The 25,212-nt window shown below is 44.9% G+C and overlaps 1 protein-coding gene across 3 annotated transcripts; it reads left to right on the forward strand.

The window, feature by feature from the left end:
• Positions 1-1,725: 1,725 nt before the first annotated feature.
• CMBL (carboxymethylenebutenolidase homolog) lies at positions 1,726-24,514 on the forward strand. Of its 3 annotated transcripts, none has more exons than XM_053592992.1 (6): positions 1,732-1,925; positions 13,682-13,915; positions 16,245-16,352; positions 20,660-20,802; positions 23,045-23,136; positions 24,049-24,514. In XM_053592992.1, the coding sequence occupies exons 2-6, from the start codon at positions 13,701-13,703 to the stop codon at positions 24,226-24,228; spliced, it is 738 nt and encodes a 245-aa protein (XP_053448967.1). In that variant the 5' UTR covers positions 1,732-1,925; positions 13,682-13,700; the 3' UTR covers positions 24,229-24,514. The 3 variants fall into 3 exon arrangements, with proteins under 3 accessions (XP_053448986.1, XP_053448967.1, XP_053448976.1); XM_053593001.1 differs by lacking the exon at positions 1,732-1,925 and adding an exon at positions 4,446-4,585; XM_053593011.1 differs by lacking the exon at positions 16,245-16,352 and having other exon boundaries at positions 1,726-1,925.
• The last annotated feature ends 698 nt before the right edge of the window (positions 24,515-25,212 follow it).

Here is a 25,212-nt window from a genome sequence, read left to right on the forward strand (position 1 = left end):
CTACCCGAGGGCAGTACAGTGAGACTCTGTCTCTACAGAAAAAAAAAAAAGAACCTTCTAGAAATCAGCCTACTTTCTTTTTTACTCTGAGATCTCCACTCTGCTGCACTCTTTAGAAAGAAAATTAGTGTATCTCAGATAGGATAACAAGATCTCACTCTGTTGTGGCTGCTATAACAAGAACACCATAGACAGAGTGCCTTAAACAATAAACATTTATTTCTTATAGTTCTAGAGATTGGGAGTATGAGGTCAGGCTGCCCAGAGGACAGGGTTCTTGGTGACTGTCCCTCTTACTTGTTTACACATAAGGAAGGAAGGAAGGTACCTCTTCTTAGGGCACTAATCCCATTCATAGAGCCTCCAGCTTTATGGCTGGAGCCCCTCCCACTTCCTAATACCACCCCATGGGGTGATAGTATTTCAACATATAAATCTGGTGGGAATACCAACATTCTATATATGGGTGGCACCTGTGGCTCAAGGAGTAGGGTGCTGGCCCCATATACTGGAGGCGGTAGGTTCAAACCCACCAGCCCCGGCCAAAAATTGCAAAAAAAAAAAAAAATTCTATCCACAATAACATCTTTGCAGTGGGGAGGATAAGAATTGTGTCCACTACGGTATGATGGCTTGTCTCTATTTCCTAGGATGCCCTTTTCTGTTATGGTCCTACTTTGGGTGTCTTATAAGGGACGTGTTTTTGCAGCCAATTAAAGCTGTTATCATAATCTTGGTCAGATGACCAGACAAAATACGGAAGAGGGGGAGTTAGTATGAAATGCGTGTCAACCTAAAATAATCAGAAGTCACAATCTAGTTTAAAGAGAGTTTATTCAAGCACAGAGAACCAAGTCAGTGTGTTCCAAAAGTGCAGAAGATTGCTTATATAGACAATGTTCAGGGAGGCTTCACAGAATTTTGACATCTTTCCTTGTAAGGCAACACATGTCTGTAGGTAGCTACAGTGATCTGATCAGTTGAGGTGGTCTTTTTCTTTTTTCTTTCAGGAAAGGTATATTCAGCATTCCACACTGAAGAAGTAACAGGCATGGGGTCTTGTGCCATCTGGTCTACACATGGCCCGCAGCTAATTTACAAAAAAGATCAGTGATTGGTCTCTGGTCTCTCCTAGTCAGTCCCAGAACAAGGAGGGAGAGAGTTAATCTATCATCTAAGAAAGCGAACTGCAAACAGGCTACACTCTGGTCTCCAGCGCTTGGCTTCCCGGGGATAATAAATTTAAAGGGCCCTAGAATTTTATTTTCTTTAGCTCATGTAATCATTTTTTTTTTAAATTACCTAATTTCTTTGCACCCTCAATGATTCCCCAACAATAAAAATGAATAATTATATAAAAATTACCTAATTTTGATTTACAAGAGAGGAGTTACAGGTCTTAGGAGCCAGACAGGGTTATAAATGTCTCAGGCTGGCTGGCTTCCTCCTGGAGCCTCCAGATTCTCTCCTCTGCTCCTTCCCCCCAGCACCCACTCTCCCCCCACCAGCCCCCAGCCTCCCCTCCCCCTCCCTCCAGCCCCAGCCTCCCCCCTCCCTCCAGCCCCCCAAGCCTTCCTTCCCCCCCCTCCAGCCTCCCAATCTCCCCTCCCCCTCCCTCCAGCCCCCAGCCTCCCCTCCCCCTCCCTCCGGCCCCCCAGCCTTCCCTCCCCCCACAACCCCCCACTCCGGCCCCCCCACCCCGCGCCTCCCTCCGGTGCTCCGGCTTTCCCAGGTCCAGCCGCTGACCCCGCTGGGATCCCGCGCCCTCGGTCCCCGCGTCCACTTCCCGTCCGGTCCGCGGCAGGCGCCGCCCTCCGGTCCCCGCCCGTCCCGGGAGGTTCTGTGGCTGCGGGTCTGGGTCCGCGCGGGGCACAAGGACGCCAGCGCCCGGGCCTGTGGCAGAGGAAGGCTCGCCCCGCGCACAGGTAGGGAACTCCCCAAAGCCTCTCTTCAAAAACTGACTTCCGTGAAAGGAATACCTTGTCCCTGTGGCAGCGCAGCCCGCTGACCCCGCGGCCTCCCCGGTCGCTGACCGGCCACGCGCGGCTGAAACCACACGCTGTGCAGGCTCCCATCCGTTTTGCCACTCAACTCAGCGTGGGCAGCCCTTCCTCCAGGCCATTAACTATTGTGTGTAACCAGTATTTTCCTACAGTTGGACCTTCTGGTTGTATAGTTTTTAACTAATCTAAAACTGTGAAAAAAAAAAACAACTAAACGTTTTTGCACGGAAATGGGTGTCCACATTTGGCAGCATTGCCTGAGGGTGGCCACTGGGAGGAGAGGGGCTAAGAGTGGGACATCTAGATGTTGGGTGGTGTTGCCAAGGAGGATAGTACTGTTGACACACCGCAGCGACGCGGGTTGGCAGACCCAGTGCACACTGGACGCTGAGATTTACGTCCACTTGCTGATGAAAGATGCCACCTGTTGTTTTCAAACCCGTTTGAAATAAGGTGCTCAGAAGTGAGCCCTGCTGGTATCAAGGGAAGTCTCCCTAGGCCTGGGATGGCTCTAGAAGGAGCCGGAGGCCCCAGTGTTGGTGGCATGTGTAAGGAGGACAGTGTGTGCACCTCAGAGGTAGCGTTCTAAGTGGTGCGGTCTCAGCTGTACCCCCCCGAGGAGAATTCAAGCATGACTGCTGAAGAATAAATATTTGGAGGCGTTGACTTGCATGGAATCATCTAAGGGTAGATAATGGCCCTGCCTTTCCTGCTCCAAGTTTGAAAATCAGCTGCCATTCAAGTTCCCACAGTGTTTAACCTACAGTAAGAGAAAATCCCCAACCCTTCCCTAGTACACCCCACCTTCCCATGCAGCCTCCGAGTGCCTCCTTCAACCCTGGGCCCCTGTTGCGCTTGGTTTCTATTTCTAACTTTCTAAATCTCCTAGCAATTTATTCCTAGACTTCCTTGCTTGTTGCAGTCCAGTCTGCACCAGTCTCTTCTGCTCTTCAAGATCTGTTGCCTCTGTTCTGCTGGAGAACAGTGTTGTGTTGGGAAATCTGGCTTCCTATTACTTAAAACCATGGGGTGCAAAAGTGGGAAAACAAGACTCTCTCTATTCTTTACCACCCATTTCCTGCTTTTCTGACTTTGGTAGGGAAAAGGGAATTTGTTTGATTATGCTATTAAACCATGATTTTCAGCAAAAGGTAAAATCATGACTTGGACAGATGGAAAAATGAGCACATGGTAAAGATTTTATTTTATTCATTAAAGAGAGGAACACACAGGTGTTATAACTGGTTCAAAAAGTGAAGAAGTTCTCGTTTATATGGAGCGAGGGAATGCCTCAGGAAGGTATGCTTAAGAGAGGAGCATGTGTTGGGAATTTGCAGCTCAGGCACTCAACAGTGATCTTCACAGATTTTGACTTGTAATTTTGCAGAGGGATTTGCCTGTGGGGAGCAGGGCTGAGGCCACAGAGTCACTCTGTTGGGAGAGAGCCTGGCAGTCACACAGACAGTATAAGAGAATTGTGCATTCATATTGCTAGCTACTGGGGACGTTGTGAAAGAACATGGCCACTAGGGTGTCCCTTCTGCAAGGCATGTCCTGGCTGTGCCCAGAGCCACAAAGAGTGCCTTAACTTCCAGAGGCTTCCCCAGTGGAGACCACAGATCTGGGGGTGTTCAAGGTGTGGCCCCAAACATACTTGCTGTGACACAGAAAAGCCTTTCTTTTCTTTTCTTTCTTTCTTTCTTTTTTTATTTGAGACAGGGACTTGCTCTGTTTCTCAGGATCATAGTTCATGGCAACCACCAATTCCTGGGCTCACATGATCTTCCTGCCTCAATCTCTGGAGTAGCTAGGACTACAGCTATGTGCTACTATGGCTGGCTGTTCTTTTTTTAAATTTTTATAGAGAAAGGGTCTTACTATTATGACCAGGCTGGTTTTGAACTGGCCTCAAGTGATCCTCCCACCTTAGCCTCCCAAAGTGTTAGGATTTCAGGTCAGAAAAGCCTTTCTCAACATATATCCCGAGGACCCACACATCCTGGCCTGTGCAGGAGGAAGCTGAAGTCTCTTCTTCTTCACAGTGAAGGATGCTCTAATATGTAAGAGATTTTGAGAGAAATAAAATCCTTAACATGTGTTTGCTTTTACATTTAAGAGTGATAGTTTTACTTACTTCTGAAAATTATCTTTTAATAAATGTATCATTTTAGGGAGAAAGAAGCAAAAATCCTAAAAGATATATACAGAAAATGTGCTTGGAGTACAGTCAATTGGTGTCATAGGTATGTTCCCCGAGACTTGCTAGGGCCAGTCAGTAGAAATCTTGCCTGCCCTCCCCACTGTGGACTTGGCCCCTGGTGCACAGCGTGGGCTAGCTGCCATGGTCACGTGAAGGGTCTGGGCAGGAGTCCAGGCCTCAAATGTGCCATGTCCAGGCCTCTCCCTTGAGAGAATAACCTTTCAGGATCAGTCCAGAGTACTGCTCTCCTGGCTATAAACATTCCTTTTGGAAAGTGGATATCAAATGAAGATAAAATTAAAAAAAAAAAAATTCAGATGAGAAGCTGCCTTGGAATGGCCTGGATTTTCTATGGTCCCTGGGCCCTCATAGGACAGCTCAGGTAAGAAATCGCTCCAAGGAATTGGTTCTCAACAAATACTGCTCTAGGGAGTAACATTCACTGCTATTGAAGCTGAATTGTCCTTGCTGATAATAATTCTATGAGTGAAACAAAACCAAGAAAACTAGTGTCCTTGTCTTTGATTAGACAACTAGTTATGGATTTCTTTCCCTTTAAGATTACTTGTTTTCAATTATGAAACACTAAGAATATTCAGTAAAGTACAGGAAATAATATAACAGCACCTATTTTCCTGTCACCCAGATTTAAAAGATAATACCATTTTGTCCTATGAACTTCAGTTCAAACTTTTTAAGGAAATAAAATGTAACAAATAACACTTAAAGCCAGCAATCCGCATCCCACCCTGTCCCTTCCAGTGACTACTGTCCTAAAGGTGTTGTTTCATTCCCATCCATGATACTTTTGCTATAGTGCACTTATTAATGAAATATGTACTATTTTTGGTTGTTAGTTATTTAGCATCAAAATAGCAGTTGTCTTTTTACATAGCGTTACGCTTTTGAGCCGTACTGATCAATGAGCTTGCAGTCTGTTCATTGAACAGCTGTGCCATATTTATTTGAGGAACCTTTTTGTTTCCTAGTGCTGCTGTAACAAATTGCCACAAACTGGGTGACCTAAGACAGCAGACATTGTTCTGAGTGAGCAGGACCAGTCTCTTCTGAGACCTGTAGAGGAGGATCCTTACTTTCATCTTCTAGGGGTTCCGAGCAACCCTCGGCTTTCCTTGGCTTGTGGACATACCGTTCCAATCTCCATCTTCACTTGGCCTTATCTTCTGTGTATCCGTCTCTGTGTCCAGGTTACCCTCTTCTTGTAATGACACCAGTCACATCTGTGAGGACTCTATTTCCAATTAAGGTCACATTCACAGAGACTGGGGGATAGAATTTGAACGCATCTTTCTGGGGGACCCAGTTCAGCCCACAACAATGAATAAATCACAGTTTTTTCCATTCTTTTGTTGGTGGTCAGTTAGATTGCTTACAAGTGTTGCCACCACAGTGGTGATGCCAAGAACATCCTTCCATTTTCACGGTGTGTGCCTGTGTGTATGCGTGTGGCTCTCCCTGGAGAAACATCTAGTGTGGGATTTCTGAATTGCAGGCTGCCTTCCTATTTAACTTTGCAGGACCTTACCAAATTACTTTTTAGAGTTTGTATCAATTTACACTCCCCCCATTTCCCTACAAGTGAACCATCTCTGGGTATTTTTTTGGATGGGGGGCGGGACAGAGTCTTATTCTGTCACCCCAGCTAGAGTGCAGTGGCATCATCATAGCTCACTGCAGTCTCAAACTCCTGGGTTCAAGAAATCTTCCAGCCTCAGCTTCCAGAGTAGCTGGTACTTCAGGCATGTGCCACCACTGTACCAGCTAATTTTTCCTATTTTTTATAGCAAGAGGGTCTCTCTTTTGCTTAGACTGGTCTTGAACACCTCAGCTCAAATGCTCTTCCCTCTTTAGCCTCCCAGAGTGTTAGGATTACAGGTGTGAACCACTGCACGAGGCGATCTCTGGCATTAATAAACTTTTTGCCGTTCTGCAAGATGTAAATGGTATTTCATCGTGCTAAGTATAATGTCTCTAAATATAGTGAGGTTGAATATTATGTATTTACAGACCTTTTAGTTGTACTCTTGGAAATTGTTCTCTAGTGTTCATTCATATCTTTGGAGCATTTTCTTATTGGGTTGCCTTTTTTTGGTGATTTATAAGAATTCTTCATGTATTTTTATCTGAATACTTAGTCTTCTGTTTATAAAATAGTATCTCATCCTAGTATCTTGTTTTCTCAGTTTATGGCGCTTTTATTTTATTATTACATTTTAGTTATTATATTACTAATCTTACTATCTTAGTTATTTTTTTATTGTTGGGGATTCATTGAGGGTACAAAGAACTAGGTTATACTGCTTGTGTTTGTTAGGTAGAGACATTCTTGTAATTGCGTCCCGTCCCCAAGAGGTGTGTCACCTCCCCCATCCTCCCTCTTTCCTTCCCTCTGCTTCCGCATTCCCCCACTCCCCGGCCATGCACTAGTATCAGGTGTCTTCATATCAGAATTAAGTACATTGGATTCTTGCTTCTCCATTCTTGTGATGTTTTACTAAGAAGAATGTATTTCAGCTCCATCCAGGTTAATACAAAAGATGTAAAGTCACCGTCTTTTCCGTGGCTGTATAGTATTCCATGGTGTACATATACCACAGCTTGTTAATCCATTCCTGGATTGGTGGGCATTTAGGTTGTTTCCACAATTTGGCAATTGTAAATTGAGTAGCAATAAACAGTCTAGCACAAATGTCCTTATGATAAAAAGATTTTTTTTTCTTCTGGGTAGATGCCCACTAATGAGATTGCAGGATCAAATGGGAGGTCTAGTTTGAGTTCTCTGAGGATTCTCTATACTTCTTCCAAAAAGGTTGTATTGGGTGGTGGCTGTGGCTCAAGGAGTAGGGTGCTGGCCCCACATACCAGAGGTGGTGGGTTCAAACCCAGCCCTGGCCAAAAACTGAAAAACAAAACAAAACAAACAAACAAAAAACAAAAAGGTCGTATTAGTTTGCAGTCCCACCTGGTAAAAGTGTTCCCTTCTCTCCATATCCATGTCAGCATCTGCAGCTTTGAGACTTTGTGATGTGGGCTATGCTCACGGGGGTTAGGTGATATCTCAGGGTGATTTTGATTTGCATTTTTCTGATAATTAGGAACAATAAACATTTTTTCATGTGTTTTTCATATGGCCATTCCTCTGTCTTCTTTAGAGAAGGTTCTATTCATCTTTCTTGCCCATTGATATAAGGGATTGTTGGCTCTTTATGTTGCTCAATTTGAGTTCTCTGTAGATCCTAGTTATCAAGCTCTTGTCCAGTTCATAATATGCAGATACCTTTTCCCATTCTGATGGTTGTCTATTTGCTTTGGTTGTTGTCTTGTTAGCTGTACAGAAGCTTTTCAGTTTAATTACGCCCCGATTGTTTATTTTTGTTGTTGTTGCAATTGCCGCTGGAGTCTTCATAAAGTCTTTCCCCAGGCCGATACCTTCAAGTGTTTTCCCCACACTTTCATAGAGAATTTTTATTGTTTCATGTCTAAGATTTATATCTTTTATCCATCTTGAATCAATCTTAGTGCGTGGATAGTTATTAACGGAAATTTTAAATGCCTTTTGTTATTGAAAATCTCCAGCATTTGTAAAAGTAGAGAGACAGAATGCAAAGGATGCTGCTGAACTCACAGTCCCCGCTCCAAGGGGTCAGCGTGGGGACCTCTCTGTCCCCACCCCCACTGGGCCATTCTGAAGTCAGTCCCAGACACCTGGTCATTTCCTTTGTGTATACATCACGGGCAGCTGTAAAAGAAAAGGACTCTTTAATAAACCTTAACTGAAATACCTTTATCTTCCCCTGCCAAATTTTCTGAAGTTGTTCTTCTTTTCTTCTTCTTTTTTTTTTCAGTTGGTTACAATGAAATGAGATTTGTTAATTTCTTTTCTTTATGGTTTATGCTTTTTTACTTTTGGGGTCTAATTCTGCCTTATTCACATATATAATATATATATAAAGTATTCTCCTACAGTTTCCTCTGGCAGTTTGCTTTGCTTTTCCAACCTAGATTTCTAAACAGCTGATATGCTCCCTTGTGTGTGGCAGGCTGGGCTCCACCGTGGTGTTTTCTCATGGAGGCAGCTCAGTGTTGCATCATTGCCCCTTTAGTGGCCGGTCCCCCCCCATCCCACGGGCCCCTCCTGCACCCTGCAGTGATCTGACAGATCCCACCATATGTGACCTCACGGCACCTGTGCTCCACCACCGTGGGACCTGGCAGGGGACTTTTTTCTCTCTCTACAAACGCCTTGCCTCCTGCCGTCACCCTGTTGACCCTGCTTCTTAGTTCTCTGAGCAAACAGATGCAAAAAGGGAACATCCACAGTCTCCTGCCCAACATCTGCCAAACACCTGTGTTTGTGTCCACATCCCCTTCCTTCCCGGTCCCTGCTTCTCCTCTGGGTGCTGGATTCCCGCCCCTCCCACCGTCCTGCTGCAGTTCCCTCTCTGGTGATGTCGATTTTGCTGTGTTCTGTTTTCTCTCTACGGTATCATTCTCATCCACATACAAATATGCTGCAATTTTCTCCATTAAAAAATAAAGTCTTGGGCGGTGCTTGTGGCTCAAGGAGTAGGGTGCCGGTCCCATATGCCGGAGGTGGCGAGTTCAAACCTAGCCCCGGCCAAAAAAAAATAAAAAAAATAAAAAATAAAAAATAAAGTCTTTGGCTTGGTGCCTGTAGCACAGCAGTTACTGTGCCAGCCACATACACCAAGGTTGGCAGGTTCAAACCCAGCCTGGGCCAGCTGAAACAACAATGACAACGGCAACAAAAAATAGCTGGACATTGTGGTTGGCACCTGTAGTCCCAGCTACTTAGGAGGCTGAGGCAAGAGAATCGCTAAAGCCAAAGAGCTGGAGGTTGCTGTGAGCTGTGACACCATGGCACTCTACTGAGGGCGACATAGTGAGACTCTGTCAAAAAAAAAAAGTCTTTTCATTGTATCTTCTCTACATCTTTTGCCCCATCGCTTTGCTCCTTTTTCTGGCAAAAGTCTTCAAAGAGTTTTCTGTGTTCACCGTCTCCAGTTCTCTCGTCTCCTCGCTTAGGCTCACTGTGATGGCTGACCTGTGAAGGTCACCAGGGACCTTGAGGCTGCCATGCCCTGCGGGCACCCCTGAGTCTTCACTGCTCCCGGTTTCCTGGTTTCCTCCATTCCTTCCCAGACTCATTCACTGGCTCCTTCTCACCTCCCTGAAGTCTTAGTGTCGAAGGACCCCCAGGGCCTAGTCTTCTACATACTTCTTTTCTTTATCCACCAACATTCCCTGAGTGATGTCATTCAGTTGCAAGTTTTTAAATGTGGAAAGAGGAGATTCTTAGCTGTGTTCTATGAGGTCACCACAAAAACTCAGTGAGTAGGTACTGGACCATTGCTCCTGAGAATAATACAGGATTAGGAACCTGTGAGCATCTGGTCATGACGTTCCTCTCAGTTGATCAATACATAATGTTAGTTTTATGTGTGTTTTTATTAAAGATCCCTTCAGCAAAAATGTATGTATGTATGTATTTTTAGAGACAGTCTCACTCTGTCACCCAGGGTAGAGTGCCATGTTGTCATAAGCTCACAGAAATTAGCCTTCTGCTTCAGCCTCCAGAGTGGCTCAGACTGCAGGTGTCTATCACCATGCCCAGCTAGTTTTTCTCTTGGTAGAGATGGGGAGTTGATCTTGCTCAGGCTGGTCTGGAACTCCTGAGTTCAAGCGAGTCTCCTGCCTCGGCCTGCCAGAGTGCTAGGATTACAGGTGTGCGCCACCAGGCGTGACCCCCCAAAAGGTATTTATTTAATATGTACCATCGGTTCACTGACATTGAACTTCCATCAATAGCACCGTAATTGGTACCCAAGCAAAGCACGTCTAACGTGTGCTTTCTCCGTGAGGTGCCGCTTCAGCCCTATGCTGGGGGCCATCTTAAACAGTGAAATCACCAAGAAAGAAAAAAAAAGACACAAAAATGCAAAAAATGTGGCACTAAGATCATGAAAAGGACATTTGTTTAAAGCTGGAATGAGGAGGCAGAGTAACAAAAGATCACAGACTGCATGGCTTCCAAGCATATGCCCGGAGGCTGGGAAGTCCAGGGTCAGAGCACTGGCAGGTCTGGTGTCTACGGAGGGCCTGTTTTCTGGTTTGCAGGCAGTCATCATCTTGCTGTGTCTTCATGTGGTGGAAAGAAGGCAAGTTAGCTCTCTAGTCTCCTCTTCTTTTTTTCTTTTTTGAGACAATGTCTTACTCTGCTGCATAGGCTCAGCCCAGAGAGCTATCATCATAGCTTACTGCAGCCTCAGACTGCTGGGCTCAGTTAATCCTCCTGCCTCAGCCTCTCAAGTAGCTGAGACTATAGGCATCCGTCACCATGCCTGGTTAATTTTTTGATTTTGGTAGAGACTAGGTATCCCTATCTTGCTCTTGAGCTCCTGACTTAAAGCAATCCTCTTGTCTCAGCCTTCCAAAGTGCTAGGATTACAGGCATGAGCTACCATGCCTGGCCTGGTCTTCTTTATTCTTAATACTAAAAAGTAAATTTTCTGTAATGGTCTTACCATCTATTGTTAGCATTGTTCCTGTTTAACAAATGTTGGCATAATGAGTGCATGTGGCACACCTTTTGGGGGTGGGACACAATTATAAGAGGGACTCTACCTAAAAAATGCAAGCATTGTATCCTAATTCTTTGTATCCTCAAGTTAATTTGAAATAATAAAAAAAAATTTTATTTTTTTAAAGAAATGATGTTTGCTGTAGGGATTAATATACCCTTTATTCAGTTGAAAAAGATTTTTCTTTTCTTTCTTTTTTTTTAAACCATGAATGGCTGTTGTTTTTGTCTACTCAGGCTGCCAAAACAAAACACCAAGATCCGGGTGGCTTAAACAACAGAAATTTGTTTTGTCACAGTTTTTGGAGGCTAAATGCCCAAGATCCAGGTTCCAGCCAACTCAGTTTTTCATAAAGGGGCTCTCTTTCTGGCTTGTAGATGGTTATCTTCGTACTCTATCCTCACCTGCCGCCTTTCTTTGGGATATGTGCATGCAGGCGAGAGAGGGAGGGAACAGCTCCCTGGTGTCTCTTCTTACAGGGACCCTAGTGCCATAGGATCAGGGCTCCACCCTTACAACCTCTTTTAACCTTGATTACCTTGAAGGCCCTATCTCCAAATATAGTCACACTGGGCGTTTGGGCATCAACATATGAATTGTGGGGCACACAAATATTCAACCATAACAGCTGTTGAATTTGATCAAATGCTTTTTCTCTGTATCTATTGTGATGATAACATGGATTCACTTTTTAAATTTGTCAGTATCCTGGATTACATCATAGAACGTCTAATAATGGCAAAACATCCTACATTACTGATATGGTCATGATATAAACATCTAAAAATATATTGCACATTTAGTGTGCTAATATTTCATTTACGACTTTTGTTTCTAAATGTATAAGTAAGGGAGTCATTGAATTTTTCATTCCCATCTTGTCCTTGTGTAGTTTTTGTATACAAGACACAGCCAGATCCTGTGTGCTTCCAGTTGACATTTAATACTGCTTCCCCCTCCCCTTTTTTGGATTGATGAATATTTCTGATCAGGTTCCCCACCCCAACTTTCTACTATGAAAAATGTTCAAATATAGAGAAAAGGAAAGAATAGTGCAGAAACACTTATATGCCAATCTTCTGGATTCAATAATTGTTGGCAATTTGCCGTATTGCTTTATGTCTCTAAACATGCGTTGCATGTTTGTATATTGTATGAAACATTGGAGGGCAAATTGTGTATGTTGTGATGCTTCATCCCCCAGCACTTGAGCACGAATCTAAGATTAGGCTCATTCTCCACTATTATTACACCTCAATCATGCCCTATAAAGTTATTAATAACTTACTCCTCAGCTATCTGTCAGTTGTCTCCTGTGGCTGTTCTTAATTTTGAACTAGGATCTAGGTTCACCTGGTGCAATTGGGTTTATTTCTTTTAGTTTCTTTTAGCCCAGAGTTGTCTCACTGCCTTCTTTCTTTTATATTGACTTTTATTTTACTTTAATTAGTTTATTTATTGAGACAGAGCCTCAAGCTATCGCCCTGGGTAGAGTGCTGTGGCCTCACAGCTCACAGCAACCTCAAACTCCTGGGCTTAAGCAATTCTCTTGCCTCAGCCTCTTGAATAGCTGGGACTACAGCCACCCGCCACAAGGCCCAGCTATTTTTTGATTGTAGTTGTCATTGTTTGGCAGGCCTGGGCCAGATTCGAACCCGCCAGCTCTGATATATGTGGCTGGCACCTTAGCTGCTTGAGCTACAGGCGCCACCCAATTTTTTTTTTTTTTTTTTTAGAGACAGAGTCTCACTTTGTGGCCCTCAGTAGAGTGCTGTGGCTTTACAGCTCACAGCAACCTCCCGCTCTTAGGCTTAGGTGATTCTCTTGCCTCAGCCTCCCGAGTAGCTGGGACTACAGGCGCCCACCACAATGCCCGGCTATTTTTTGTTGCAGTTTGGCCCGGTGCCGGGTTTGAACCCACCACCTTCAGTATATGGGGCCGGTGCCCTACCCACTGAGCCACAGGCACCGCCCTATATTGATTTTTAAATTTATATACATAAAATAGTTGGGAAACATTCCCTCTCTTTTCTCTTCTACCAAGTTGTTAGTGTTGTTGGTTTTCAGTTTATTAGCATAAAGTTGTTGTTTGAACTAATTTCTTTTGATTTTTAAAAGAAAATCTTTAAATACGTCACCTTTTCATTCCGGACACTGTTTTGTTATTGTGTGTGTTTAATGTTCTTTCCTTTCTATTGATCAGTTTTTCCTTTATAACTCTTAAAGGAAGCAGATTTTAATCTTTTGGATTTTCTCTATTGTTTTTTTTTCTTGTCTCCCTCTCTCCCTTCCTTTCTTCCTTCCTTCATTTTCTTTCTTTTTCTCTTTCTCCCTTTCTTTCTCTTCCCGTCCCTTCCTGTCCCGTCTGGTCCCTTCCCTTCTTTCTATAGAATCGTGCTCTGTAGCCTTGGGTAGAATACAGGGGTATGATCATAGCTCACTGCAACCTCTCACTCCTGAGTTCAAGCGATCCTCCTGCCTCAGCCTCCAGAGTAGCTGGTACTAAAGGCATGTGCTACCACACCCAGCTAATTTTTGTACTTTTTGTAGAGATGAGGGGTCTCACTCTTTCTCAGGATGCTGGCAAACTTATGGTCTCAAGTTATCCTCCTGCCTCGGCCTCCCAAAATGCCAGGATTGCAGGTGTAAGTCACTGTGCCTGGCCTGATTTTTCCTACTTTTATGTGATCTGGCTGGTCTCGAACTCCAGACAGGCCTCAAGTGAGAAGCCTGTGTAGGCTTCTCAAAGTGCTAGAGTTACAGTTTTTTCTGTAATCTCGATTTTATTTTACCTGCTATTTATAATCTTTAGATTTGCTCCATTCAGAATGTAACGTGTGTTTCTCTTTTCATAGTCTGACTTAAACATCTCTGATGGCTAACGAAGCTTACCCTTGTCCGTGTGACATTGGCCATAGACTAGAGTATGGAGGGATGGGCCATGAACTTCAAGTTGAGCACATCAAGGCTTATGTCACCAAGTCCCCTGTTGCTGCAGGCAAAGCTGTGATTGTCATTCAAGATATATTTGGCTGGCAGTTGCCTAATACCAGGTATATGGCTGACATGATCGCAGCAAATGGATACACGTACGTATACAATTCTGTTCTTCTGCTTAAATTGATGTACATTTCTGTGATTTATTTCGTTCCCCTTAAAAAAAACAAACAACAACCTGACTATACAGTAGTATTCTCATTTACATTATCTAATTCCTTATCCAGGTATGGTGAAGGTGCATGTGAAATGTGTGAAATTAAACCCTCACCTGGGGGAAGCCAACAGTTCTAACTCAATCCTGGGCTTTGTGTTCTCCTGGGAGCATCTGGCTCTGTAGGCTTGTTGGACACTGATAGTTCTCTCTCCTGTGGGGCGCTGGCTGGACGTAGGCACTGGACACCTAGGGCAGACCTTGCCAGCTCTGCAGTGGCCCCACTACTTGGCCCCTGAAGAGTCTCAGCCACCATGCAGGTTTCGCAGGCCCACTTGGACAGCAGGACGTACCTGGCTGTTCCTGGTCTCGACATGTGCCATCATGGCCCCATCTGAATTAGACTGGGGTCCAGAAATCACATAGTGAGAACTTGCTTGTCTTCCAGAATTTACTTCCTTGTCCAACCAAGTGGCCATGGCCACCTTTGTTGAGGGCTGACTCCTTTTTGCTTCTCATTTGCTCCTAGTGTTGGTAGAAGCTCCAGTCAAGCAGAGAGGAGAGTAGAAAGCGTAATACCCAGCAGGCCCTGAGCCTGGTGCACCACCTGAATTTCCTTTGTTTTCTCAAAAAGAGAAGATGAAATTCCGAGGGTGTACGCATCTTGTTTTCTAGGAAGAGAAACTGGTTTAAAGGAATCACACCCATTGGGTGTGACGTGTACTTATTGGTGAGTGAAGAGATGACTCTCACTCAATGTTCCCTTTTTTCACGTCCTTGGGTTCCCTCTTGCGAATGAGGCAACTGAGCTTCCTAGGGGGAAGGCCAATAATTAAAAAATAGCCAGTTGGGGCAGGCGTGGTGGCTCACACCTGTAACCCCAGCACTCTGGGAGGCTGAGGTGGGTGGATGGCCTGAGCTCAGGAGTTTAGGACCAGCCTGAGCAAGAGTGAGACCCCATTATTATTAAAAATAAAAAAACTAGCTAGGCGTTGTGGTAAGCGCCTGTAGTCACAGCTATTTGTGTGGCTGGGGCAGGAGGATTGCTTGAGCCCAAGAATTTGAGCTTGCAGTGACCTATGACACCATGTCACTTTTCCCAGCGCGACAGTGTGAGACTCTCTCTCAAAAAAAAAAAAAAAAGGCAATCCTGATTGCCTTCTGCCTTGGCTAGACCCTGTGCTAAGAGCCCTTCCAGGGTCACTGACCTTAAATCTCCCAATATCCCCTTGAGGGAGGAACTGCTTTGGGTCTCTATTTGCAGATGGAGGTTCACAGCTGCTCCAGTCACCTGACGCAACCAGAAAATTGAATGGGATTTTGGTTTCTGTTGTTTTATGGTGGGTCCCTTAGTGGGAGTCAGAACGTAGAAGTTGAGCAGACACCTGGGATTTACAAAGTACCTTCACCTTTATACAGCTGATTTTGCCATCAGGACAATCCTCTGAGGTTGTGTGGCACAGGGTGCTGGCTAATTGTCAGATCAAGAAAATGAGGATAAAAGTGGTTAAATGATGTGTTAAGGGCACACGGGAGTTGTGGAGGCTACTGAGCCTCGAATTGGAGTTTCTGTCCACACCCCCCAGGAGTTGTGCTCCTCCAACCAGGCAGCAACCCTTTATTTTAGGAAATAGGACTCTGGCCGGGGCAAGGTTGGCCCATCCCTCTGTGTTGACTTGTGTGGAAGAACCACACGGACTCGGCAAGGCTTGTGTTCTATCTGCAGCCTCTTTTAGAAGCTGCTTTAGACCATCCCCTCTGGGCAGGAAATTGTGCCCTGCTGGCATCTTGCATGGAGGGTGGTGAAAATTGCTTGGTCATAGTGACTGGACACGCTCACCAGGTGTGTCCTTTCGCCTGAGGCTCCTGTGAAAGGCCAGGAAGCTCTCAGGCTGGCTGAGAGAGCCAACTCCTCCAGGGCAGCAGGGGCCCTCAGAGCCACCCTCCCCAGACCCATGTGCCCAGGTGCCCCCTCGTCCTGTGCCAGCCTATCCAGTGGGGACGGTGCCCTGCCGGGTGGCCTCACCATTTCCCAGGGATAGGTTACCAGCCGGCTGCCAGAGGCTGAGCACCTGTGGTTGTAAACCCCACAACGGCCTGGTGCCGGATGGCCTCTTCACTGCAATCAAAGTTGGTCTTCATGCCCAACTGCTTTTCCTTTCTGCTGAGCTAGAATCACTAATTTAGCAAGTTCTTAATCAATGTAAGCAAATGAATGAGTCCAAACCATTCTGAAACTAAGATCCATCAACACCTACATTTTCCAGAACCATTGTTCCAGACTTCTTTGTAGGGCAGGAGCCGTGGGACCCCTCTGCCGACTGGTCCATCTTCCCCGAGTGGTTGAAAACAAGGAATGCCCGGAAGATCGATAAGTAAGTTAACGTCGGATATGGCCGTGTGAGTGGTGTGGCCCAGAGGGAAGAGAGCCACCCGCACCCCTATCCACACCCCTGGGTAGGACATCTCAGGGCTGCAGCTGAGTCTTCTTGAAACCTAAAGGACAAAAGTTCCAAAGCTCAAGAGGCGGGTCCAGCGAGCTCTCCTGCCACCCCAGCATGCTGTGTCCCTGATGTACAGGGGAACCTAGCCAAGGTCACAGCTATGCTGATTAACCCTTCAGCAGTTCAGAGAGCCAGCAGCCCTTTTTCCCCTCTTTCCCTACCCTCCTGGCTGCAGGGCCAGTGGAGAAGAGCAGAAAAAAGAAACTAAATCAAATTCCAGTAACATTACTGCTAAGCTGGTCAGGAACCATGGCCACTCCCACCCCTAGGCTAGACCCAATCCCTCTCCAACCCTGGAGGGAGACCTGCCTGACCAGGATTGCTCTTGTGGGGGTCCAAGGACCACTAGGGGAGGAGGGATGGAGGGAAGGAATCCCCTGGGCTGCAGCCTTTGACTGCATTTGTCCTGCCCAGTCTAGGAGGATCAGGGCTGCCAGCTGCCTGTCAGATCCCCTTCCTTCTGTCTGGAGGTCTCAGTACAGAGGAAGAAAGAGGCCAGGAATGTTCTCTAAGGACAAGTTCTTCCTGCACACAAAAGCCTAAGCCCAGGGAAAAAGGGTTCCCCCAACACTGGCCACTGGTGCCGTTTCTTCCCAAGTCTTCTCTCCATCATCTGACTCCCTCCCACTGTGCACATGAACCCCAGGACTGATCAACATTGGCCTTCTGTTTGATAAGCTGCCCCCAAGCCCAGGCCAGGGGGACTGCTAATAACGTGGCCTCCCATCTGTGGCCATTCTGTCCCTGGAACTCTCCGCTGCCTTCTATGGTGAGAGTGCCCTGAATTTCTCAGCTCTCTGGTCCAACGCTGGAGCAGCTGGCCTCCCTCTCTTGGTGTGGTGGATGCTGGGCAGCTTCTCTCTCCCCATCCTGTGTCAGCTCTGCAGGGGCCTCTGGTGTCATCAGCTCCACCTAATTCCAATCACCCATTCACTGGGGGCCCAGAATCTTCCCTGATTTGGCTGCCACTTTCTAGGGGCTGATACAGAATAGCCGTGCTTGGCGGCTCAGGCCTGGGTCCCCTTAGGGGAGAGGCTGTAGCTGCCTTTGGGGCTGTCAGCCTGGCTGAGTACCCAGGACTGTGAGTATTGGAAAGTATTGGCCTCAGTGCTACAAGTAGGAGACCGGGGCTAGATGCTGTAGTACTGCTCCTGCCTGGTGAAGCCCTGACCATAGAGCAGATGAGACCAAATGTGAGAGGCTGCCTGATTTGCCCTAGGGAAGGAAGGACCTATTTCCCCTGCTGGGAGAGCTGCCTGCAGACAGCCTCTGGCTCTCCGTGGGGCTGCTCCTAGGATGCCTGCTGCCTTGCCTGGTCTGTCCCACCTGGGAGCCTTCATCCAGTGAGTGGTCACTGTTGGAGCGTGAAGGCCCAGCTCACTCGCCCCTACGCCCCTAACTGAGGTGACCTCGAGGGCCGTGCTAGTTCTGGAGCTCCCCTGTGCACTGTGGCTGAAGCTCAGCCCCATGTCTTTGCCAGCCCTGCTCTCCCTGCCCAGACTGGACCCTCAGAGGGCCTGAGGAAGCCGCCTGCAAGCCACTCTCCAAATCCACATTGGCTTCACAGGGACCCAGCCCACTACCCCCTAAAAAACGAAGCAAGACGTTAAAAGTACATTGGGGTAGTGCCTGTGGCTCAGTGAGTGGGGTGCTGGCCTTATATACTGAGGGTGGTGAGTTCAAACCCAACCCTGGCCAAACTGCAACAATAAAAAAAATTAAAAAAAAAAAAAAAGTACGTTGGGAAAGGAAACACAGGAGAACTAGAAAGGTGATGGCGTTGAGAACACTAAGTTCAGCTTTGCCTGCGTGGGTGGCGTGGGCGGGGAGAATGGGTAGGACGCTTTGCTGTTTTCTGAGAAGCTTGCTAGGTCTCCCCTTCGTCTGTGGGCACAGATCAGAGTGCCTGGTGCAGGTAGGGATCAGAGACTCTTCCACAGGGGAAAAGGAAAGCCACAAAGTTAATTTCTTAAATTAACATGTTAACTGCTTTGTGAGTTGTGTTTAACTCACTCTAGTTTTGAGCCTGAGATCTGGTGAGGCATGGAACCCGTGCTCATTGTTTTTGCTGTCAATCAGCTTGTCTCCCCCACCTCCTATCCCCTGCTCCAGCTACCTGCCAACGCGCCATGGGTGCTGGCCTGTGTTCTCTGATCACCGTGACTCCCAGTTGCACATTTTGCTTGCATGTTTGCCTTGTGGCTGTTTGAACAAAGCTGATATGATAGTATGTGGTGATATGACATTGTTGCACATAATTAGGGATATGATTCATCCAGGACCACCCAAGATCCATTCCAAATGCAACTAACTATTAATACTAATTTTTCATTAAATTAGAAAGGATTGTTTTGTTTTTGAAGTTTTTATTCCGTTTTCATAATAAAATACCATGGCCCCAAGGAGAAAAGATTTTTCTAGTGTAGCAGTCAGTGTGTTAAAATGAGGCAGAAAATGGAAACAATAACTTTGAAAATAGAAGTCCTAGTATCATTCTCGCTGTCTTCTCTTTGCAAGGACAGAAAACCCATCCTGAATGCTTACTGCTTAGGGGATAAAGAGATGTATTGGTTTATAGAACTGAAAGCTTTTTGGCTTTAAGCAGTTTGGTCCATAGCTTAAAAATATCCCCAGGAGTCATCCCCTCAGCATCTCTCAGCTCTATTTCCTGTATGCTGACTCCATTCTCAGCTCTTGACTCTTGGTGACAAAGTGGGTGGAGTAATTCCAGCCTTCTGTTGGCCTCAAGTCTTACTTTGTCCCCTTATTTTTAATTGGGTCAGAAGTCCATCCTTGAACCAGTCATTGTGTCTAGGAGATTGCTGTGCTTTGATTGGCCAGGCCTGAGTCATGTACTTTTTTCATGGAACTGAGGCCAGAGCCACCCAACTATGTGGACTGAGCATGGGGAAAGGCTGTTCATCCAAAAATCTTGGTGTTCCCAGAAGAGCAAGGAACAGATGGGAAGCAACTAAAGGAACAGATCAGAAGCAACTAAAGGAGCATAGTATTCACTTAAGTCAAAGAATATTTATGGAAATTCCTTCTTCCTTCTTCCCACCAGTTAAGGCAGTTAGTCCTAAGATCAAAGCATTCAAGAAAAAATTTAAAACAAAAAAAGGTTGAAAACTATTATTTGCTACATTTTATTTCGCAGGATTACTTAAATACTGCACTTATAACATGAAAATAATGGCTTGCACATGGTGGTATGATACACGTTTAAATGTATTCACAATTATGTCTAAAGGAAAAAGTAGGTGCTATAGAATTGCTTTGTATTTACATTTTAAAAATTGCAAACATACAGAATTTCTTCTTTATCAGATTAAACAGAACTTTCTGGGCTGACCCTGCAGCCCTTCTTCCACTTTGGTTCACTGCTCCTAGTTGAAAATGTGGTCTGAATTCCAGACATCAATTTGCAGATGGCCCATTTGCCAGAGGGCTACTGTTCTTGATGCCTGGTGTTCCCGGGGCTTAAATAGTCCTGATGGTTTTCCAAATTTTGCTCCACTCTTTAGGGTGGGAGATGAGCGATGCAGAGTTGGGAGTTACAGGGAGAGAATGAATGTGTGCAGGCAGAGTATTTGGGGTAGCAGTTATAGTTATGGCTTGTGCCTGCCGGAGGACAGAGGACCCTAGGGCATGCAGCAGATTGTGGACCAGATTGTGGCCCGAGGTCTTCTGAGCCATGCTGTGGACTCTGGCTTTTGTCCTGAAGAAAGCTGGTCAGATCTGTGTTTTGGAAAGAGCATCACATGCCTGCAGCTTTCGGGCAGCTGGAGGAGGGCTGGGTTTGGCACAAGACCAGCTGGGGTGATGCGACCTGCTGGGGTGATGCATCAGTTGGGCAGGAGGTAGTGAGGATGGAGCTCCAAAAATAAGACCATAGTCAGGTATTGTGGCAGGCACCTGTAATCCCATTTACTCAGGAGGCTGAGGCAAGAGAATTGCCTAAGCCCAAGAGCTGGAGGTTGCTGTGAGCTGTGATGCCACTGCACTCTACCGAGGGCAACAAAGTGAGACTCTGTCTCAAAATAAAATAAAATAAAAAAAAATAAGATCCTTTGACAACTTCAGAGTAATGATTGTGATATAGCCCTGTTATCAGCACAGGCCCTGAGGGGTTCACAAAATAACCCTGGATTCTTGAACACTTTTTCTTTCTCTTCTAGAGAGGTTGACGCTGTCTTGAGGTATCTGAAAGAACAGTGTCAAGCCCAGAAAATTGGCGTCGTGGGATTCTGCTGGGGTGGAACTGCTGTCCATCATTTGATGATAAAATACTCCGAGTTCAGGGCCGGGGTCTCCATTTATGGTATATCCGCCTTGTGCATTCTTTACACAATGAAAAGGAGAAATGGTTGAGCGGCAGGTTATTACCACAAACCTCTTCCACCCAGTGCTACACAAAATAATAGTGCAGAGAGGACCCACATTAAGAAAACTGGCTTTAGAATCTGAAAATTGAGGTGGAAATTTGCAGTGTAGTTAACCAGAGGATGTCACTGAGCGTGAGATCTGGGTCCCAGCAGTACGATTTTGGGCAAATCACTTACCCTGAGTGTTCGTTTTTTCAGCTGCCATGAAGGGGATGGCATTACTTTCTGTGATGATGAATAACAACAATACTTTTAAGGGCAACACCTGTGAAAACATTTTTCTGAGATACGAAATGCTTTTAACTAAACACAAATGCAAACACACACTAAAGACAGAAAGAAAAGGAAAACCCACTTTAAAATGTAAATGGCAACTTAAACATTTTAACCAAAGCAAACCAAAGATATCATTAACAAGGAAATAAGAACATTATATCTCCCCAACAATGAAAAAAAAAAAAAAGAACATTGTATCTGTGTATAGAAATCGCATACTAAGTTTAGGATATAGAAGCATTCAGAACCTCAAAAATGCAAAAATCAAAAAGGCACACAAAATTTTGCCACCTTTTATAACAAATATAGATGCTCCTTTTATAATAAATACAGAACATAAGTTGAAAATATCATAAATGGGGCGGCACCTGTGGCTCAAGGAGTAGGGCGCCGGTCCCATATGCCGGAGGTGGCGGGTTCAAACCCAGCCCCGGCCAAAAACCAAAAAAAAAAAAAAAAAAAAAATCATAAATGGAAAGCATTGAATACCTGAACTATCATAGTTTCGCACGACCTACTCTGGAGGTGCTCAGAACACTTACACACCAACCTAAAGTGAGGCAAAACCATCTAATGCAAAACCTATTTTATAATAAAGTGTTGAATATCTTACGTAATTTATCAAATACTGTACTGAAAGTGAAAAACAGAATGGTCGTATGGGTACTTGAAATAATGGTTTCTGCTGAAGGCATATAGCTTTTGCACCATCATAAAGTTGAAAAATTTTAAGTCAGGACCATCTGTAGTATATTTGTAAGTATGATGGTTCTTTTTAAATTAAATCATAGCTGTGCAATTATGGGGTACAATGTGCTGGTTTTATATGATGGTTCTTATTTGGCTTAATGATTCTGCACTGTGTGGTATTTTTATGTACTTTTAGCAGCTTTTAAAAACACTTTGAATATTGACTTACAGACGAACATACAACCCAGTAAGTGATGCAGAAGCATTGAGACCATAAATGCTGAACATAAAAGAACACGAATTCAGGGAGAGCCCGGTTGCCTCCGGGAACAATGGGGCTGACTGTCAGAAGCCCTTCCAGTCAGCGCCTTTGTGCAAATTGGCAAAAGGAACTGAGGAGCGGACGCCTCCCCGGCGCCACCTTCTGGCCGCTGCTGTGCAGTACGTGAGCGGCGGCCCCGGCAGGACTCTGGCCCGGGAGCATCGGAGCCAAGTGCAGCCACGTAAATGGCTTTGCCTGAGGTGGGAAGGGAGCGTGGACATCTTTTCCGCGGCTGTCTCTCCTAAAGAGGAGTTACTTTTTCTGTGCTGCCGGCAGGAAGTGGAAAAAGTTACCAGTTATTTTTTTCTACCTGTTCTTTTATGTTAAAATGTACTTATTGGAAAACTTCCACTTATTTTCCCATAGAAGTGAGCAGGTTGTTTCCAGACATCATGAGTCGGGCAGAGCACGCTTCTAATTTCAGACCGATTTTAGGCTTCACACTTTTAGGCACGTAGTCTTGTCTGAGCTTGCATACCTGTTCAAATGACCGCTCCTCTTAACAAATGAAGCCAGCCAGTGCACTGAAGCTGTAACCTGGGAGACCCTGTAGACAACAGAAACTTGTAGAATGACAGTTTGAAAACAATAACCTCTTTGTAAATGACAGCACATCCCAAGAAGGGGCATTTCTCTGGCTGCTCCTGTGTGCTTAGGCACCAGGCAGCCCACAGGGTCTAATTCCATTATTTAATGGCCTGATTCCTAGTGAATGGAGTGGACAGGACGATCTCGGTAAACTTTCACAGTAATCCCACTTACGAAAAATTGTTACCAAAAAAAGCTCCCAAGAGACGTATTTTACTTGGAAAAATCAAAGCATATGCATGTAGTTTTCTGAGGCGCGAGTGTGGAAACCGCACTCTCATGGCCCTGTCCTCAATTTTCAGGCATCGTCAAGGATTCTGAAGACATTTATAGTTTAAAGAACCCCACGCTGTTCATTTTTGCTGAAAATGACGTTGTGATTCCACTTGAGCAAGTAAGTTGGCATCTTTTCTGATATATTTAATAGTGTGTTTTGACCTTAAAAGCAAGTGGGGTGGGGGAGAAGTCCTAAAGTTGTCATTTCTTGCTCCAAACATTTTCCAAGATTAACATTTTAAAGATGAGTTTTGACCAAGCAGCTGAGGTGGCTCGTGCCAATAATCCAAGGACTTTGGGAGGCTGAGGCAGGAGGATAGATTTGAGGCTAGGAGTTCATGACCATTCAGGACCATGTATTGGGAACCCCGTCTCCATAAAAAATAAGAAAAATTATCTGGACCGGGGGAGCTATTTGGGAGGCTGATGTGGGAGGATCTCTTGAGGCCAGGAGGATGAGGCTGCATTGAGCTATGAAGACACTGCTGCACTCCAGCCTGGGTGACGAAGGAAGACTGTCTCTTAAAAAATAATAATAAAGATGGATTTTATTAAGTTTCACTCATACGATTCCACTTAGGGTGGAACTGTGGCTCCCACCTAACCCTCAACACAATTACTTAATGCCACATCTTAAGGAAGTGTGATCTGGGTTACCTGACATAGAAACAGGCCCTGCCGGTAATGAAAGAGTTGCCATAAAGTTGACCAGTAAATTGATAAGGAAGAAGCAGAAGAAAAATGTTCAAAAGCAATTAGAAATTATTGTTATTAGTAGCTACTCTATTGAATGTTTTCAAATAATTCTTGTTGTATCATTTTTATACTGTTTTGAAATCTCTCCTTTGTGGATGTAAGCACTGTGTTATAAAATTAAAAGGAAAGAATTCAGTATAGGTATGGAACTTGTTTCTGATTTAAAGCAATGATGGTAAATCTCTGTTATGAACACTCACTGAAGATTTGGAAAATAGAAACTACTACTAAAAGGTTGAATTCATACCTCATCATGAAATCTTTTGCATGCCAGGTCTCTTTGCTGACCCAGAAGCTGAAGGAACACTGCAAAGTTGATTATCAAATTAAAACGTTTTCTGGGCAAACTCATGGGTTCGTGCATAGAAAGAGAGAAGACTGTTCACCTGCTGACAAGCCCTACATTGATGAGGCAAGAAGGAATTTACTTGAGTGGCTGAACAAGTACATTTAGTCATAATCAAGTGCAACTTTCCTAAAATAGCTGTTATCCAGAAAACTGTTTTCAAACATTTACATCATTTAATTTTCACTTTATGTAAAATAAATTTAGAAATTCTGAAATTACTTTGTCTGAAACTCAAATTCAGTAGGAATGTTAATGTATGACATAATTGAATTTTGAATGTGCGTATCAAATAAAAATTTGAAAACTAGGTCAGTACCTGGAGAGTTTGAATGCTAAAGTAGTACCCTAATTATTAATAAAAACCTAGGGCTATTCAAGAACCTGGTGACAACTCAACTGTGGCCTCTGGTCTTTAATGAACACATCCTTTAAAATGCTGCAAAGCCCTGCAGAACATGAACTATAAATTGAAGTGGACTAATTGCCCAACTTTACTAGACGTTTATCTTTGTCTTAAGAGAGCAGTGCTTGTCACATTGGTATATTGCAACATGAGAGGTATTGAGATTAGAGTTCCATTGAACTAATTATATCAAGCTAATAAACCTTTTTTTTTTTTTTGAGACAGAGTCGTACCATGTTGCCCTTGTAGAGTGCTGTACCATCACAGCTCACAGCAAACTCCAAGTCTAGGCTTAAGTGATTCTCTTGTCTCAGCCTGAGACTACAGGCGCCCGCCACTACACCCAGCTATTTTTTGTTGCAGTTGTCATTGTTGTTTAGCTGGCCCAGGCTGGGTTTGAACCTGCCAGCCTTTGTGTATGTGGCTGGCACCATAACCACTGTGCTATGGGTGCCGAGCCATAACAACCCATTTTGAAAAATTTTTGTGTTTCCTTCCAAAAAGATAATAGGAAACAGTGGGTTAGAATTAACATCTGTTGTCTCCTAGGCAGAGGTTTTCCAAACGCTGGCATTTCAGGTCCCCAGGGGCCAGGGCTGCATCAGAAGCTCTTGGGTATTCAGTGAGAATGGTTAGGAGTCAGTGAACTTGTGCTTGCACCTACTAGGTGTGTGTGTGTGTGACTT

The sequence above is a fragment of the Nycticebus coucang genome, chromosome 1 (genome assembly GCF_027406575.1).
Source record: "Nycticebus coucang isolate mNycCou1 chromosome 1, mNycCou1.pri, whole genome shotgun sequence".
Lineage (NCBI taxonomy): Eukaryota > Metazoa > Chordata > Mammalia > Primates > Lorisidae > Nycticebus > Nycticebus coucang.

Bases quoted from the DNA above. Each gene is read 5' to 3' on its own strand.
- CMBL (XM_053592992.1), top strand. From the start codon at position 13,701: ATGGCTAACGAAGCTTACCCTTGTCCGTGTGACATTGGCCATAGACTA. The intron at 13,916-16,244 runs GTACGTATACAA...TACATTTTCCAG, and splicing joins ATCGCAGCAAATGGATACAC to AACCATTGTTCCAGACTTCT. The intron at 23,137-24,048 runs GTAAGTTGGCAT...TTTGCATGCCAG, and splicing joins TTGTGATTCCACTTGAGCAA to GTCTCTTTGCTGACCCAGAA.